Consider the following 19,550-nt stretch of genomic DNA (forward strand, 5'->3'; position numbering starts at 1 on the left):
TGGAGCTGTGCTATCCACAATGCTACTGTGCTGCCCTTTAAAAAATCTGCTCAATGAAACCAAACTTTAAAAATGTCATTGCAGATTTTGACGACCTGGGAGCTTTTAGAAGTGTTATTTCAAATTCAGTAGGTTTAGTAAAGGGTTCTCCTATTTTGCACTTAGTCTTACTTTGCTAAGATCCACAGCAAGAATATTGGATCAGGATTTGCTGAGAAAGTTAACAGTGAGTTTAATGTGCATACAATTATTTATTTGTAAGTAACCCAACAAGTTCTGGCAATGAAGAGATCCCCTTGTGAGTTACAAATTGCCACAAATTACTGGACAATTTGCCTTGCAAAAACAAGAGCTGGCTGACAACCATTCTGAATTTTAAGAACTTGCTATCTTTGCTGTGTTAAAATGTATTTGGGCTCATTGCAGAAAATTAAGTACTTGATGATGTAAGGACTGTTTTAATGACCAGATTTATATTACAATGCCACTCAACCTTTATGCCCCTTAAAAATGAAAACAGTCGAGAATCCTTTGCAAATTTTTTTTGGCTTTTACTTTTGTTCTTACTCTTCCTTTACAACTTTCTCCCTCTTAAATCTATATTTCTTTTGGTCTCTTTATTTCTCGTTCTACTTTATGTCAATTAGTCCTAATGCACCATATTTCCCTCAACAATGTTTTTCTGTTTCTTTCTGCATCCTTAAATCTCATCACAAGGAGCTGGACTGTCAGTCCTCTCATTCACCCAAATGCCCTGCTGACCTCTCGGTGCAGTTATCAATTGCACTTGCAGTAAGTTACGACACAATCTTTTTTAGCTAACCTGTGGGGGGAAATAATTAAATGATGGGGCACTTTGTGAGGAACCTTGAGCCAGCAAATTCTAGGCCAAGAATAAATTCAGTTAAAGTTGGTAGTAAAGCTGTTTGTTGCAATTTTACAGCGAGAGTGACCATTGAGGAAAATAAAATTGACAGCTCACACTTATTACAATGAAATTGTCAGTACTGAAATAATTTCACCAATGATCCTGGATGTTTGGCATTTATTTACATTTCAGCAATGCATAATTCAATTAATAATTATCAACATTTAATTTTGATTTTGAGCTATAAACTTTATGCTGCTTCCATCTCTGAATGATAATATTTTTAACAAATGTCTTCACAATAAGCTCCGGAGACTGTTACACATTGAAGCAGTTTCCATTTGATCATCATGGAATATTTGTCTCTTTCCTCAAATTTAATTCAGAGATGTTTTTCTCCACAGTGTGATTATCTTAAATTTTGAGCTGATGACTTTCTGTAAATTCTGGCAAAACCCAGTTCATGAAGCCCAGATATTTATTTTCTCTTTCTGCTTTATTTTTCATAATTGTTCTTTTTTCCTGTTTGAATTTTGTGGGTCTGGTAATTTGGAGTGTTTTTAACCCTGTTGCATTATCGATTGACCAATTCGAAATCAGTACATAGGATTCTGATGGTATTCATAACACATCTGTTACCGTTAAATATGAGGATGCTTATTACAAATCAAAAGGTCTGGCTATTCCTGCCAAAACTAGGCAAAAAGAAAAATGCCTGCGGAAAAGTTCTTTGCTTTTAAGTCAGTTAAGGCTAACAGTTAAGTCAGCAGGCATGATCGGGCGACATGGTGGCACAGTGGTTAGCCTGGGTTCAATCCCAGCCCTGGGTCACTGCCCGTGTGGGGTTTGCACATTCTCCCCGTGTTTGGTGGGTCTCACCCCTACAACCCAAAGATGTGCAGGGTGAGTGGATTGGCCACGCGAAATTGTCCCTTAACTGGAAAAAAAATGAATTGGAACTTAAACATTTTTTTTTTAAGTCAGACATGGAACTTTGACTTGACTGTTGCAAAGCCTATACATAAATGGAAAGGACTGTGCTGGTACAGTTTTTTTTCTTTAGTTTAAGCATCAGGGTTACAGATGAGTGAGGAAGGTGGTAGCAGGGTGCATAGATATTCCCTGCTTACCACAGCAAAACTTTGATTTTTGCACCTGGACTTTGCAAAACAAGTGAATGGAATTATTGGGAGAAGATAGGAAATTCGGTAGAGCCAACCTTTGCAAAAGAACATGAAAACTTTATTTGTGTGTGGTCAACTATCATAACATATGTTGGGCGGACATTGCCACCCTTCTTGAAAAAAAAGTGTTGCACGGTTAATAAGAGTATTCTTTTACCCAATGTATTATTTACATACATAAGAATTCACTTATCAATTTGACATTATGGGGGCGGCTCGGTAGCACAGTGGTTAACACTGTTGCTTCACAGCAACAGAAATGGTTCGATTTCCGGCTTGGGTCACTATCTGTATGAAGTCTGTACGTTCTCCTCGTGGGTTTCCTCCGGGTGCTCCGGTTTCCTCCCACAAGTCCTGAAAGACGTGCTTGTTAGGTGAATTGGACATTCTGAATTCTCCTTCAGTGTACCGACCAGGCGCCACAGTGTGGCAACTAGTGGATTTTCACAGTAAATTAATTGTGGTGTTAATGTAAACCTACTTGTGACACTAATAAAGATTATTGTTATCAGTAATATGAATTATTTTATGACTAAGCAAATAAGGGAGAAATATCTGCCCTAATGTTACTGCGTTGCTTTCCCGTGTACTGTTTCTCTTCTCACCCTACTATACTATTTGTTGTACAATATTAACTGATGAAAAACAAAGATGGGAAATTTGTGAATGTTTGTGCAGCTTTTAGAAAAAGTCACTGCGGGGGGGGGGGCGGCATGTGGCGCAGTGGTTAGCACTGGGACTACGGTGCTTGAGGACCCGGGTTCAAATCCCGGCCCTGGGTCACTGTCCGTGTGGAGTTTGCACATTTCCCCGTTGTCTGCGTGGGTTTTACCCTCACAACCCAAAGATGTGCAGGTTAGGTGGATTGGCCACTCTAAATTACCCCTTAATTGGAAAAAAAATAATTGGGTACTCTAAATTAAAAAAAAGGAAAAGGCTACTGGGAATTGTAAGAAATGTTTTTAAGTGCACAAGATTCGGGTATCATTTCTATATGTCCATTTTCCCCACATGCTTTCAACTTGGTCCACGCCCCAGAGGTTGGGAGTTTGCTCTGTGACTTCACAAAACTGAAGTTGGACTAGACGGACATTGCATATGAATCGGATGACCTTTTGTCCTAATGTGGTGTTTCCAAGTGAGCACTTTCTGTTCTGTTAGATTGTGTTTTTGCAAGTACCCTATTGTATGTTTGTCTATGGCATAATCTTAAATTGTTTAATATTGCTATTTCATATTGTTAAGTTAAACTTGGTTGTTGTTTGTATAGTGAAAACATCTAATGAAGAGTTTCAGGGTTCTCCTCAGTTAAAAAGGAGGAAAACCTAAAAAAAAGCAAAATTGGAAATCCAAGATAGAAACAGAAAATGCTGAAAATACACAACAGATCGGCAGTATCTGTGGAGAGAGATTTTCCTCAGAATGAAAATTCATTGGCCTGATATGTAGACCCTGTTTCTCTCCACATATACTGCTTGATCTGCTGAGTTTTTCTGTTTTTTTTTAGGAAAGAAATAAATTCGGTTTACTGTGAATGATAGGCCAGAGATTTATGAAATGATTGGCCCCCTTTCTTCATAAAGGTAAAGTCGTCATAGTCTCAGATAACCATAGGCTGCTTTCCTCTTTGAGGGGGGGTATAAAATTTCAACTAAGCTCAGTTGCTTGGAACCTATTTGTAAGTGTCAAATCTACACACAAACTCTCATACTCTAAAATGCTTCCTTTTCTTAATGAAGGATATTTTAAAGTAAAAAAATATGCTAGCTTGCTGTGCCTGTCCCGTTGCTGATGGGAACCCTTTGCTCTTGAAAACAAATCTTTTACTCTAAATTTACCTCAGCTATAGTTTACAGCTTGCTGCTTAATGTTTTTGTGTCTTTTGCATGTATGTAAAATTATTCATCTCAAAGCTAAACTTGATGTTCATGTAATTTGCAATTCTAACAATGCTACTTTATTTATTGCATAAATTAAACTTTTTTCACTACTTATTCTCAGGATAGTTAGCAGTCTTACAACACCAGGTTAAAGTCCAACAGGTTTGTTTGAGGGGTTCGTTGGTCTAGGGGTATGATTCAGGCTTTGGGTGTCTTGGTGTCGAAATTTGCGAGGGTAGCACAAGTGGATAGCACTGTGACGTCACAGCGCCAGGGTCCCAGGTTCGATTTCCTGCTGGGTCACTGTCTGTGCGGAGTCTGCACGTTCTCCCCGTGTCTGCGTGGGTTTCCACCGGGTGCTCCTGTTTCCTCCCACAGTCCAAAGACGTGCAGGTTAGGTGGATTGGCCATGATAAATTGCCCTTAGTGGCCCAAAAAAAGGTTAGATGGGGTTATTGAGTTACGGGAATAGGGTGGACGTGAGAGATTAAGTGGGTCGGTGCAGACTCGGAACCGAATGGCCTCCTTCTGCACTGTATGTTCTATGTTTCAAATCACTAGCTTTCGGTGCTCCTTCCTCGTGAATCAGGAAAGCTTTGAAAGCTAGTGATTTGAAACAATCCTGTTGGCTTTTAACCTGGTGCTGTAAGACTTCTTACTCTGCTCACCCCAGTCCAACGCCACATCATGTTCTCAAGATGTTAGCTGTATAAGTATGGCTGCATTTTTACAAGATGCTCCTTTGAACCTCTGATGACAACATTTCCAAATGGTGTAATTAAATTGGATAAGAGAAGAGAACAATTGAGTTACTAAGTGTATATAGTGTGTTTATGTTTGATTCCAACATACTGTTTGAAGAATACAAAAGAACACTTTACTGATATACAGCCTTGCTTGGTATCTTTAGTGATAGGAAGGACATCCATCCAATGGCATACCATTTTGATCACCTGCATCATTTCATTGTTCCTGGTTGTTCGATTCCATTGCGCATTATAGTAGAAATGAAGCCATATCTGTTTGTTGGTTTGACACCTCTTCTAGTTACAATAACATTTCCATCTCCCCGAGTTCACCTGCAAGCCGATGACTGCACTCCACCAAAAGCAACAAACCCTAACCGCACACAGCAAGTGACAATTATTTTCACAGACAAACTTGAGTTCATCTGCACTAAAATAGAGTAGTGTGGTTTGGTAAAATATTTCATTTTTATACTCCAATTGCTTGCATTATTTGCACTTAAGATATCATACATGGGTGTGGCATCAAGCTGACAATATATATAGAAATCCAGAGAGTCAACAGTGACTGAGCTTAAATTTTGTTAGAGGTCTGCTTCTTGTATACTCAAATCAGTACTGATCTCACCAATAGGTGTATAAAGTAACTAAAATGAGTCTGATGTTTTTGCCTCATTACCTTGTTTGGCAAATTATTCTAATCATTTAGCTTTCTTTGAGCGAAGAGTTTTCTAAATACCTCTTCTAAATTCATGCTTTACTCATTTCTATTTGATTATAACTTCTCTGTTGTAAAATTGAGCTTGTCCTGTCAACAATGTTTCATATTTCATATACTTCAATGTGTACGTTCTTTGAATTGTTTTATGATTCATTAGAAAACTTACAGATTGTTAATGAGTGGTAATCTACGGTCTCAATTTCTGGTACAAGATACGTGATTCTGATACAGCCTGAACTCCATGTTCATAATAAGATGCCAAACAGGTTATTTTCAATCTTTCTGAGGGAAGCAGAAAGGACATGTGATCTAAGAAAGGACCCTACTTTGTGGACACGATGTTGTTTCTAATATAACTGATATTGGAGGGAGGTGGGGGGGGGGGGGGTAAAAGGATATAAGTTTGAAAATCTTTGATAGGCCAAAATACTTGGTATTTATTGCACTCAAGATTTGTTTTCAAACATTTTGGTTTTAGCTTTAATAGTTTGAGTTGGATCCATGAACATGATATTGAGAAGATGATTTGATTAAAATTATGTCTTCTGGTAGTGATGTGAAGATTATGAATAAGCATGTTTGTTTTTCTTTATGTGAGCTCACCATTGAACACCTTATTTTTAAAGATATTACCAAAGTTCCAATGGGTTCAAAAAGAAAAAGGGCCACTTCTCCTTCAAGCAGTATTAGTGGTGGAGACTGTGATGATGGACACCCTGTTTCAGGAAGCAATGCAGGATCAAGCAGAAAAAGAAGAAAACTTTCCAATGTTCCAACTGTAGATCCTGTAAGTATGACTGTAAAGAGTAGACTCTGGTTTCTTTCTATATTCCTATCAGTTTCTACGTCCAGACTTGTTTAGTTCACTGGAAATTTATATTCTTTTGTCACAGAAGACTGTTGACATCATGTCAATGACAAAAGAAGTGCTGAGGTTTTGCTTTAACCCTTACTTCATTGACTGGTCAATTTTTAAAAAAGGCTAGTTGAATGATGTGTTGTGAATCATTTGGCATTAGATTTTAACATTTTGTTTTGTCAATGTAAAGGAAAGAATTGGTGATGTAAATACTTACTTAGTTAAGTTTACAAAGCTATTGATATAATTGTTCTGCTGTATTATAGATCTATCTGTTACAGTTTAAATTTGTTATGTGGGATGCATGTTTTATTGAAAGCTCAGTGTCCCTGACAATCTCCACTTAGCTTAAATTGCACTTCTCTCAACTGACAACTGATTGTAGGGTTCTTGAATTTAATAATTCCCGATGTCATCGAGCTGTCAAAGCAACCAGTCACATTAAAGAATTTTCACAGACAGCAAGCCAGGAAATGAAAATACTTATAATCAATCACTTTTTAAACATTTTACAGCGATTGAAATAAAAATTGGCACTCACATGGGGTTGATGAAATGTTTTACATCTAGTAAATCATTGTTTTATTTGTAAAATTTAGAGTATCCAATTATTTTTTTCGAATAAAGGGTCAATATAGTGTGGCCAATCCACCTCTCCTGCACATCTTCGTGGGGTGAGACCCATGCAGACACGTGGAGAATGTGCAAACTCCACACGGACAGTGACTGGGCACCGAGATCGAACCCAGGTCCTTGGCATCATGAGGCAGTGGTGCTAACTACTGCATCGCCGTGTCACACCTAGTAATTCATTGTAATGGTGAAATTTAGAAACATTCCATGAAGATAAAACAATATTTTCAGGTTCATATCAGTTGTACAGCAAATGGTATTATTCATCACTGTTAGGGGAGGCGGTAGTGGTATTGTCACTGGACTAGTAACCCAGAGTCCCAGGGTAATGTTCTGAGGTCCCGGGTTCGAATCCCACCATGGCAGTTGGTGAAATTTGAATTCAATGAAAATCTGGAATTAAAAGTCTCATGATGACCGTGAAAATGTTGTTGATTGTTGTAAAAACCCTTCTGGTTCACTAATGTCCTTCAGGGAAGGAAATCTGTCATATCTACCCAGTCTGGCCTACATGTGACTCCAGACCCACACAGTAATGCAGTTAGCTGAATCCTGAAATTGCAGTCGGCTTCAGAGTGATTAAAAAAAAAATTAACTTAGCATGGCCAATCCACCTAACCTGCACATCTTTGGGTTGTGGGGTGAAACCCAAGCAGACACGGGGAGAATGTGCAATCCCGACTCAGATAGTGACCCAGGGCTGCGATCGAACCTGGGTCCTCAGTGCCGTAGGGAGCAGAGCTAACCACTGAGTTACCATGCCATTCTAGCTTCAGAGTGACAGTGACAGTAAAAGCTGACATTTCACTGTCAAAACCCTGCATATTCTGAGTAATTAAATACAATATGTGGCTGTAATATGTATTCATGTTATTAAAGATGCTGCACTTCCTCATTGCAGCTTGTGTCACGTGCAACATATTTAATATTTTACTGAGTGTTATCTAATCTGGCCAACATGCTCCCACAGATCGTCCTAAATGCTTTCTGGATTTTTTTTTTTACATCTGTCCTTTTTCAGTATCTGAAATGTCTAATGAACAAGATTAGGATTTAATCAAAATAAAAATTATTTATTCCACAAAATTATCTTTTCTGTTTCTAATGTCCATTACATTTTATACTTGGTGGTCTCAATTTTGCGCAAAAGCCTTTGGCTTGATATCTTAGTTCAATGCTTTGAGGGGAATTTGGATTGTGTAGTCTATGCATATGTTGTATTTCTAACCTCCCAGTGCATAACAGTCTGCTGCACTATTGGAATATTTCAGCAGCAAAACCTGAGGTTTTGTTCAACATGGATGTTTGTGTACTTATGAAAAAGACAAAGGGATTAATATATATACCTGTTGTAACTTTGATCGAGTGAGTGCCTTTAAATTCAGAAAATGCATTCAGCTTAGAGCGTCCGTGTGCCTTCATCACAGTAATTACCATATATACTCATGTACAGTCACGTTTTTGAATCAGGCCATTAACAGAAAAGTCATGGGGTTAATTTTTACACGGGTAATGTTTTCAAGCATGTTTGATTTGGGCCAATTGCAATCCAAAAACAACTCCCATCAGAATAAAGTGAAAACCAACAGCACTTAAAGAATGAATTTTAAGTATCCTATATTTAGTTTGGAACATTACAAACTATAAGCATTTCATCCTACACTATATAAATATACAATTAATTAACTGCAACGTTTCACATTGAAATCCTGCAAAATATTTTGGCTTTAATCCCTGAAAAGCTCAGACTGCCCTTTTACACAAGGTATATAAAAATTATGGTTTATTAGGCCAAATATCATGGGTCACATTTTATACAAATATATACAATAGGTTCATTCTTCAGAAAAGATATTTGAACTTTGAGGCAAACCTACCTTGTCAACTATGTTGGGGCAGCACGGTAACACAGTGGTTAGCACAGTTGCTTCATAGCTCCAGGGTTCCAGGTTCGATTCCCGGCTTGGGTCACTGTCTGTGCGGAGTCTGCACGTTCTCCCCGTGTCTGCATGGGTTTCCTCCCGGTGCTCCAGTTTCCTCCCACAGTCCAAAGATGTGCAGGTTAGGTGGATTGGCCATGCTAAATTGCCCTTAGTCTCCAAGAAAGACTAGGTGGGGTTACGGGGATAGGGTGGAGGGATGGGCTTGGGTCGGGTGCTCTTTCCAAGGACCGATGCAGACTCGATGGGCTGAATGGCCTCCTTCTGCATTGTAAATTCTGTGTATGTTGATAGTTAGAAAATATAAATATTTTAGAATATTAACCGATTGTCATTCTTCATTTAACAGTATAAATTTTGATTACGTGTGTGTGTGTATATATAGTATAGAAAAATACATTAAAACAGGAGTAAACCATTCAGCCCTCTCAACATGTTCAGTCATGCAGTCAGATAGTGGCTGATCTTTACTTCGACTCAATTTATCCAGCTTTGGCCCATATCCCTTGAATCCCTTAACTGACAAATTTCTATCAATTTTAGTCTTGACAATTTCAATTTATCTGATGTTCACAGACTTTTAGGGAGGAAAGTTAAATGTTTCCCCAACCCTTGTGCGAAAAGTTCCTTCCCAATTTCAACCCTGAATGGCTCAGCTCTAATTTTAATGTTGTGCCTCCTTGGTCTAGATTCCCTAGCAGGGGGAAATTGTTTCCCTCTGCCAACGTCAACAAATTATTTTGTCATTTTAAACTTCTCAATTAGATCATTTTCAAAACTCAAAGAAATACAATTTACTTTCGTGGTGTAACCCTTTAAATCCTTGCTAACCTTTGAACCTGCGCTGTAGTCTATCCCAAGACCAAATTATCCTGAGAATCTATGCCCAAAGTTCAACGCGGTACTCTATGTAGGATCTGCCATGGTTCTGTATAACTAAGCATTTGCACAAATAAATGATATTAACATTTTCTTTTAACAGATTGCAGTTTGCCATGAGCTGTACAATACCATTAGAGATTACAAGGATGATCATGGAAGACTTCTATGTGAACTCTTCATCAGAGCACCAAAAAGAAGGTAACAATTTGGGCATCCTGGTCTTGGAAGTTTATCAGAATTATATTTTAAAAACATGTTCTTGATTTTTAACAAGCTTATAGTTTTCGGATCTAGGTCTAAAGCTGTTTGGAAGTCTAACTTTTCTGACCCCTTGTTTATGTATAATCTAAAAATGACTTAATTCAAGAATTGTATCTCATTGATACAATTAATTGGGTCTGTTTATCCAGCCAATTAAATATTGTTGATTAAGAAAAATATATTTTAATAGGAATATCCTTCGTGCAAAAAAGTATGACATCTGTATTCCTTCTTAATAGATCATTACTGATGACAATAGTTTGTCATGATCCTGGGCCAGACCCCCGAAGGTTTTGATATGATTCCATCAGGGACCAGAAACTCTTTTATAGTAGACAAGAGTTTAGATTCAAGACACGTGCTCGGAGAATAAAGCCACAAGACCCCACGGGTTTTCAAAAAACAAAAATTATTTTATTATACAAGGTCAGAAAGATAAAACAATTTACAATATCTATCAAATATTTAGGGTTAATATGAGGTACATGTGTATTAACAGGCAATCTATGGTTGAACACACCATACTGCATAATAAATGGCATCATTAATCCAGGTCTCCAGGCTCCGGTGCTTCGCGTCCCTCCACTGTAAGAGAATCCTACGCCGGGCTACTAGAGACGCAAAGGCCAGGGTACCGGCCTCTCTCGCCTCCTGCACTCCCGGCTCCGATGCTACCCAAAGATCGCGAGCCCCCAGCCTCGCTCCACCCTGGAACCAACCACCTTGGACAAAGTCCCCGCCACCCCCTTCCAAAACCCCTCCAACGCCGGACACGCCCAGAACAAGTGGGTGTGGTTCGCCGGGCCTCCCGAACACCTCCCACCCCTGTCCTCTTCCCCCAAAGAACCGGCTCACCCTGGCCCCAGTGATGTGCGCCCTATGCAGCACCTTCAGCTGAATTAAGCTGAGCCGTGCGCAAGAAGAGGACGAGTTCACCCTCCCCAGGACGTCCGCCCACGTCCCATCGTCGATCTCCTCCCCTAGCTCCTCCTCCCACTTCGCTTTCAGCTCTTCCACCGAGGCCTCCTCCTGCAACACCTGATAAATTGCCAAGATCCTACCCTCACCAACCCACGTCCCCGAGAGCACCCTATCCTGCACCCCCCCTAGGCGGCAGTAGTGGAAACTCCGCCACCTGCCGCTTGACAAATGCCCTAATCTGCATATACCTGAAAATATTCCCAGGGGGGAGGCCCCACTCCCCTCCAACTCCTCTAGAGCCGCAAACTTCCCATTGAGGAAGAGGTCCCCCATCCGCCTGATGCCTGCCCTATGCCAACTCAAAAACCCACCATCTATTCTCCCTGGTGCAAACCGGTGATTGCCCCGTAACGGGGCCCACACTGAGGCCTTCACATCCACCCTATGTCGCCTCCACTGCCCCCAAATTTTGAGGGAAGCCACCACTACCGGACTCGTAGAGTACCTTGCCGGGGGGAGTGGGAGCAGGGCCGTCACCAATGTCTCCAAACTCGTACCCACACAGGACGCCACCTCCAACCTCTTCCATGCGGCACCCTCCCCCTCCATCACCCACCTATGAATCATTGCCACGTTCGCAGCCCAGTAATACCCACACAAGTTGGGCAACGCCAAGCCGCCTACCCTGCCTCACTCCAGGAATACCCTCCTCACTCTCGGGGTCTTCCGCGCCCACATGAACCCCAGAATACTCTTATTCACCCTTTTACAAAAAGCCTTCGGAATCAATATGGCGAGGCACTGGAAAAGAAACAAAAACCTCGGGAGCACCGTCATCTTAACTGACTGGACCCTACCCGCCAAAGAGTGTGGCAGCGCATCCCACCTCCTGAACTCCTCCTCCATCTGTTCCACCAGCCTCGAAAAGTTTAGCCTATGCAGGGCTCCCCAGCTCCTAGCTATCTGGACCCCAAGATATCTAAAGCTCCTCTCCGACCTCTTCAATGGGAGCTCTCCTATCTCCCTCTCCTGGTCCCCCAGGTGCAGCACAAACAGCTCACTCTTCCCCACGTTGAGCTTATAGCCCGAAAAATCCCCAAACTCCCCAAGTATCTTCAACACCTCTGGCATCCCCCCCCCCCCCCCAGGCGGATCCGCGATGTACAACAGTAAATCATCTGCGTACAGCGACAACCGGTCCCCCCGCACAATCCCCCTCCAGTTCTTCGAATCCCTCAGCGCCATGGCCAAGAGCTCAATCGCTAACACGAAGAGCAGGGGAGAAAATGGCACCCCTGCCTCGTCCCCCGGGAAAGCCGAAAGTCCTCCGACCTCCTCCCATTCATCACCACACTCGCTACCAGGGAGCTATACAGCAGCCTCACCCAGCTAATGAATCCCTCACCAAACCCAAACCTACTCGGCACTTCCCACCGGTAGCTCCTCTCCACCCTGTCAAAAGCTTTCTCCGCCTCCATCGATGCTACTATTTCCGCCTCCCCATCCGCCGACGCCATCATCATAACATTAAGAAGCCGCCGTATGTTGACATTCAGCTGCCTCCCCTTCACAAACCCCGTTTGGTCCTCATGAATAACCATCGGGACCACATCTTCCACCCTCCTGGACAGTACCTTAGCCAACAACTTTGCGTCCACGTTGAGGAGCGAAATCGGCCTGTAAGACCCACACTGAAGGGGGTCCTTATCCCGCTTCAGGATCAGTGAGATTATTGCTCTAGACATCATCGGAGGCAGAGCCCCCCCCCCCCCCCCCCCCCCCCCCCTCCCTCGCCTCATTCAGGGTCCTCACAAGCAGCGTGCCCAGCAGATCTGAAAACTTCTTATAAAACTCCACCGGGAACCCGTCAGGTCCCAGTGCTTTCCCTGTCTGCATGCTCCCCAGTGCCTCCATCAGCTCCTCCAACTCGATTGGGGCCCCCAGACCCTCCACCCGCTCATCCTCTACTCTTGGGAACTCCAGCTTACCCAGAAAGCGCTCCATCCCGCCTGCCTCCCTAGGGGGCATCACCCGGTACAGCCCCTCGTTAAAGGATCTGAACACCCCATTAATGTCCCTGCCACTCCGTACCAAGTTCCCTCCTGCATCTGTGACTCCCCCTATCTCTCTCGCTGCCTCCCGCTTCCGGAGTTGGTGGGCCAACATCCGACTTGCCTTCTCCCCATGCTCATATACCGCCCCCTGCGCCCTCTCCACTGCGCCTCCGCCTTCCAGGTGGTCAGTATATCGAACTCCTCTTGGAGACTGCGACGCTTCCTCAAAAGCCCCTCCTCTGGGACATCCGCATATCTCCTGTCCACCCTTACCATTTCTTCCACCAACCTCTCCCTCTCAACCCTCTCCCCCCTCTCCCTGTGCACCCGAATGGATATCAGCTCCCCTCTAACCACTGCCTTCAGTGCTTCCCAAACCACCCCAACTTGCACCTCCCCATTATCATTAGCTTCCAGATACCCCTCTATACCCCTACAGACCCGCCCACATAATTCCTCCTCTGCCAGAAGCCCCACATCTAACCTCCACAGCGGGCGCTGATCCTTCCCCTCCCCCAGCTCCAGGTCCACCGAATGCGGAGCATGGTCAGATATGACTATCGCCGAATACTCCGCCCCCACCACTCTCGGGATTAGCGCCCTGCTGAGAACAAAAAATTCAATCCGGGAATAAGCCTTGTGGACATGGGAGAAAAAGGAGAACTCCCTACCTCCCGGCCTCAAAAACCTCCAAGGGTCTACCCCTCCCATCTGATCCATGAACCCCCTCAGCGCCGAGGCCACCGGCGGCCTCTTAACCGTCCTAGACTTCGAACGATCCAGAGCTGGATCCAACATAGTATTAAAGTCCCCTCCCAAGATCAAGCCCCCCCGTCTCCAGGTCCGGGATCCGACTCAACATTCGCCGCATGAAGCCCGCATCGTCCCAGTTGGGGGCGTACACATTAACCAGAACCACCCGCTCCCCTTGAAGTCTACCACTCACCATTACGTATCTACCTCCACTGTCCGCCACCACTCTCGACGCAACAAACGACAAGCTCTTGCCAACTACAATCGGCACCCCTTGATTCTTCGCATCTAGACCCGAGTGAAACACCTGTCCCAGTCGGAGTCCTTCCTGATCATCAGGGCTTTGTTGGAGCCCTCCTTGATCACCAGGGCTTTGTTGGAGCCCTCCTTGATCACCAGGGCTTTGTCGCAGCCCTCCTTGATCGGCAGGGCTTTGTCGCAGCCCTCCTTGATCGGAGTATTTAGAGTACCCAATTATTTTTTTCCAATTAAGGGGCAATTCAGGTTGTGGGGGTGAGACCCACGCAGACACAGGGAGAATATGCAAACTCCACATGGACAGTAACCCGGGACCGGGAGCGAACCAGGGTTCTCAATGCCACGAGACAGTAGCGCTAACCACTGTGCCACCCCGCCAGGGCTTTTTCTGATCAACATGTTCAAGCAACTGCAGCAACACGGTCAGTGCCATGTTACTATCTACGCTGGCCAAACTATTACCCAATAAAATTACCCCTTCAATAAGTAAACTTAAGAGCAATTGCCACAGTAACAATTCTATTTGCTAAGTCTCTTTGTCAATTGACTTTACAAGTCACCGGTAACAGGTTCTTAAATCCAATGAATACCCGTAATTTTTGCGTTTTCTTTCATCAAAATACCTGGAACAAAAATCGTATTATCCGTGACTGATCTGCCCCAGTATCTCTCAAAATGTTAATTTGTTTATTTGTTTCTCAGAGGATTAAGGACATAGTTCTCCCGTATACAAAATTCACTAACCTGACTCACTTTATCAGTATTCCTTTGACTATCAGAATTCCTTTGACTGTCCTGAGCAACATTCCCCATTCAAGCAAGTTCTGAGTGAACACGTTTCACTTGTTCCATTGCCCCTGTATAAACATCCATTTCATTTTCTGATGCAACCTTTTCTGAAAACTCCTTTACCTTTCCTGTTACTAGCGCCGGTGTATTGTTCAGCTTCTAACAATTTTCTTTCAAATGCCCTGTCATATGGCAATGAAAACACACGGGTTTCTTTGCATCATATTTATCCTGTATGTACAGGAGAGCAGAAAATTCCGCCCCATGTATCTTTTGGCCACTTTAACTTTGTAGTCAACTTTTCCAATCAACTCCATCTTCAATGGATCTAAGCACTATGCAAAGACTTTGTTATATCAAAGCTTGGAGTGGGACTGAAGATATATATATATATATATATATGAGATCTTTTGAATAAATGAAAAGGCCCCTTTAATGCGTCACTATTTGCTCCATTTCTCATGCCTGTCCTTCATATAAAAGATGGTCAGAAACCTTTTTAATATTCAAAGAGGATACATTTTTATTAATTATTTTACAAGTACATAGTATAAAGTATCCCAATGGAATTGGAATCTATTCTGCCTTATATTTCGGTTTGTGAGCTGATTTTTATTCATTCATGGTATGTAGGCGTAACTGTCAAGGCTGAATATCTGTTAGCTAGCTGGTTATTGGTGAGTAAATGCTGCTTGATAACACTGTCAACAATCCCTACACTCACTCTGATGATTGAGAGCAAATTAGTCTGATGGGCAATAATTCACTCGATTGAATTTGGCGCGAGCACACTTGGTTACATTGTACCTTGAAGAGAATGGTCTGGAGTATAACATTTATTTTCACGAGTTTGTACCATTGTGAAATTGCTGAAGATTGAAAATATAAAATGGATATGCTACATTAGCAATAACTAGCTTTAACCATAAGGTCATAGTAGTTATGATGAATGTAAAAATGTTTACATTTGTGTTGCAATGTGCTGCAAAATAGGAACCAACCAGATTACTATGATGTCGTCTCTCATCCCATTGATCTTTTGAAGATCCAGCAGAAATTGAAGATGGAGGAGTATGATGATGTTGATCAATTGACTTCTGATTTTCAGCTCATGGTCAATAATGCAAAGGCCTACTATAAGGTAATGAGCTTCAAAACTAAACTGATTTGTATATACCTTTGAGCAAGCTTTTAGCAGTCCCTCCTATTGTGTCCTTCATTGGCTTGGTATCCATTTAGTTTTCTTCACACCTCTTTGAAGTGTCATTGGACATGTTTCGATATTAGAGTTGACGTGTAAATGAAAGTCTTTTTAAATTAATGGTTTTTATGTCTTAATAAAAACAAAAGTTTGGAGGTGTGCATCAGATCCTTCAGCATCTGGGAGAAGGATAGATTCATGTTGGCAATTCATCAGCCAAAATCTCAATCTACCTTTTTTCAGATGTTGGAATCTCACAAATCTTTAGTTTTTCTCCCGTATTTCCAGCATTTGAAGTTTATTCTCTATCTATATTTTATCACTGAGCAATTCATCTATCATTTGGTTTGTTATGTAGAAAATTGCTGCTGTTTCCAGAAAATGTATTAAAGCTGTTTTGCGGTGTGGGAGTATTTTAATTTTCTTTGTTACGTGAAATATAGTTAAAACAAAATTATTGTATGCTATTGTTTTTAAAAGTAATGCAAGTTGAATTTTAAGTGAGCTCAGGCAGAACGTTCAGTGCAATAGCTTCAAAATATATTTTTTATTACATTTTTTTCTGGAAATTAGATTTCTATAAACATGCTTAGAGCATTGATTTTTCACAACCTCATGCCATCTCACCAGCAGTGCTTTCCTGCAATTTTTGTTGCTGTTGTGTGCAACCAGTTTATTTCAGTGTGTATGTAGTGCCTTTAAGTTTTGCACAGCCACACATATTGGGCTGGATTCTTTGCCCCGCAACACCGGCAATGCAGATCACGATCGGGCAGAGATTTGGGCATCCGGCCGAAATCGAGGTACCACTATGTTCCGGCGCCCCGCTGGCGACAGGATCAGGGTTCGCACCCGCGCACGCGTGGAAGGATGCTAATGGATGCAAACAGGTCCTAGTGACACATTTTCAGGCAGCACAGTGTGATAGTGGTTAGCACTGCTGCCGCCAAGGACCCGGGTTCAATCCTGGCCCCGGGTCACTGTCCGTGTGGAGTTTGCTCATTCTGCCCGTGAATGGGTGGGTTTCATCAACACAACTCAAAGATGTGTAGGGTATGTGGATTGGCAGCGCTAAATTGCCCCTTTATTGGAAAAAAAATAATAATTGGGTATTCTAATTTTTTTTTTTAAATGACTCCTTTTCATACACTTAGCAGATCTGTCACCAGAGTTTCCGGGACCTTGCAATTCTCTGGTCCTCCGGGACCAGAATCCAGGACCAGAATCACGTGGGCTCAGATCACCACTGGTATTTAGCAGCGTGGCCCTGCCGAGGTGGATCTCGTTGAGGGCCAAGGGGGTAACCTTGTCCCCAAGTCCAGCTGAGGGCTCCCCTGCCCCCAATAATGCAAGGCCTACCAGACCCGCTCTCTTTCTCCCCCCTGCCCTCGCGACCATCTAGAAAGGGAGACACCCACAGATAACCCCCCCGACCCCCTAACTAAAGGGACCCCCTTGCAGTGGCGAAGTGGTTAGCACTGCTGTCTATGGCGCTGAGGACCCGGGTATGAATCCCGGCCCTGGGTCACTGTCCGTGTGGAGTTTGCACATTCTCCCCATTGTCTGCGTGGGTTTCGCCCCCATAACCCAAAGATGTTTAGGTTGGTGGATTGGCCATGCTAAATTGCTCCTTAATTGGAAATAAATAATAATTGGGTACTCTAAATTTATAAACAAAAGAAAAAGTGGTTCCTGCACTTAAGAGTTACTCACCATGAAGGGACATGAATGAAGTAAGCCTGACACCTGTGTTTGCGGAAGCCGTCAATCAAAGCCGACTAAAATAAATTAATGAATGGCTTGCAGCTCAACAAACAGAGGTCAGTGCTTTACTGTTTCCAGGAATGGACATAAGGTGCTGCCTCTGTCTGAGCCAGCAGGCGTATGCCCAGGTGAGTGTTCCAGCAGCAATTTGTTTTTCTAGCCCCAATTTGTTTTTACTGCTCTCCAGCTTCCAGACAGGGGTATCTTTTTTTTATTTTTCCTGGGGTGTCTCTGGGAGGTTCCCTTTAGTAAGGGGGTTTCTGGGGGTGTCCACTTAGTTAAGGAGTCTCGGGGAGGGTGGCCCCCCTACCCAGGGGGTCTTGGTGACGGGGGTGGGGGACGACACCTATTCAGTGGTTTCTGTGGGGTTTCCTCCTATTCAGGGGGTCTCTGGGGGCTGGCGGGTTGTGTCATCTCTGTACTTGGGGGAAGAGAGGGGTTCCCAGAAAATCCAGGGGTGGGGGGCTGAATTGCGATGCGGAGAGGTGCTGGCCAGCCATGTGACCTCGCTATCGGGCAGCCCACTCAAAATGGAGGCCCGATAGCAGGGTTCCCACTAGAATCCCTCCTATTCCTTTGCCATGCATAAATCTGTATGGTGAGAGATACTGAATTGCTTCCTGATTTGGGAGCGCAAATCAGTTCCAATTCGCCGCTGGCGGGAGAACATTATCTCCCAAATAGAGAATCCTGGCCAATGTCTTAAACATGGCAATTTGTGAGCAGCCTGTACAGTACCTTTTTGGGTTACTACGCATCGACGCCAACGCAGGCTTACGAGATTACGAGAAACTAGAGTTCCGGTATATTTCTGGTTAATACAATTCCTGTGCAAAGTGGAACATGTTTTCAAGGTTAAGATACCAGCTTAATTTATTTTCATGGTTAAGGTACCGGCTTAATGTCTGTGTTGAAATTCAGAACTAACTGTGGTTGAGACTGCTATATTTCCATGTTTATTCATTTGGCTGCACCCACCAATTACTTTAAAAAAAAAAATTTAGAGTACCCAATTATTTTTTTCCAATTAAGACGCAATTTAGCGTGACCAATCCACCTACCCTGCACATCTTTGGGTTGTAGGGGCGAGACTCACGCAAACATGGGGAGAATGTGCAAACTCCAGATGGACAGTGACCCAGAGCTGGGATCAAACCTGGGACCTCGGTGCCGTGAGGCAGCAGTGCTATCCACTGTGCTGCCACTGCACACACCAATTACAACACATGTGTTCATCAAGCAGGTTATAAGTAGAAAATGTATAACTTGGTGTTTGTATGTTTAAAGCAAATGATTCCTTGATCATTTACAGGAAGATTCTGTTGAGTGCAAAGCTGCAGGTAAATTGTGGGATTTGTATACAAGAACAAGAAATGAGTTTGTCCAGAGGGGAGATTATGAAGATGAAGAGGAAGAGGATGATTATGATAGTCAAGATAATCTTGGAGCAACTGGTGAAGAGGAAGTAAGTACTGTTTTAATTCTCCAGGGAAAATTGGCAACAATGTATGTCACCTTGCTTTAGTTGTAACACTCTTGTTTCTGAGTCAGAAGAATAAGAGTTCGAATGAAGTACTGAGGGAGTGTTGCACTGTCAGAGATGCTGTATTTCGTATGAGATGTTAAACCATTAGATGTCTTGTCCTCTCAGGTGGACATAAAAGATCTCATGGCACTATTTCAAAGACGAGTAGGGAAGTTATCCCCAATGCCCTAGTGAATATTTATCCCCCCTCATCGCAAAGTAAATTATAGTCATAGAATTTACAGTGCAGAAGGAGGCCATTCGGCCCATCGAGTCTGCACCGGCTCTTGGAAAGAGCACCCCACCCAAGA

The 19,550-nt window shown here is 42.9% G+C and overlaps 1 protein-coding gene across 12 annotated transcripts in view; it reads left to right on the forward strand.

The window, feature by feature from the left end:
* Window positions 1-19,550, forward strand: part of pbrm1 (polybromo 1) — a 102,030-nt gene that overhangs the window by 920 nt on the left and 81,560 nt on the right. For 10 of the 12 annotated variants that reach the window (XM_038812575.1, XM_038812576.1, XM_038812565.1 and 7 more), the window contains exons 2-6: window positions 3,091-3,190; window positions 6,026-6,186; window positions 9,814-9,911; window positions 15,743-15,890; window positions 19,027-19,179. In XM_038812575.1, coding sequence (XP_038668503.1) covers window positions 3,151-3,190; window positions 6,026-6,186; window positions 9,814-9,911; window positions 15,743-15,890; window positions 19,027-19,179 — 600 coding nt within the window. In that variant the 5' untranslated portion in view covers window positions 3,091-3,150. Of the gene's footprint in view, window positions 1-3,090; window positions 3,191-3,591; window positions 3,636-6,025; window positions 6,187-9,813; window positions 9,912-15,742; window positions 15,891-19,026; window positions 19,180-19,550 lie in introns of those variants that run through there. The other 2 variants (XM_038812571.1, XM_038812570.1) reach the window with 2 other exon arrangements.

The sequence above is a fragment of the Scyliorhinus canicula genome, chromosome 11, assembly GCF_902713615.1.
Source record: "Scyliorhinus canicula chromosome 11, sScyCan1.1, whole genome shotgun sequence".
NCBI lineage: Eukaryota > Metazoa > Chordata > Chondrichthyes > Carcharhiniformes > Scyliorhinidae > Scyliorhinus > Scyliorhinus canicula.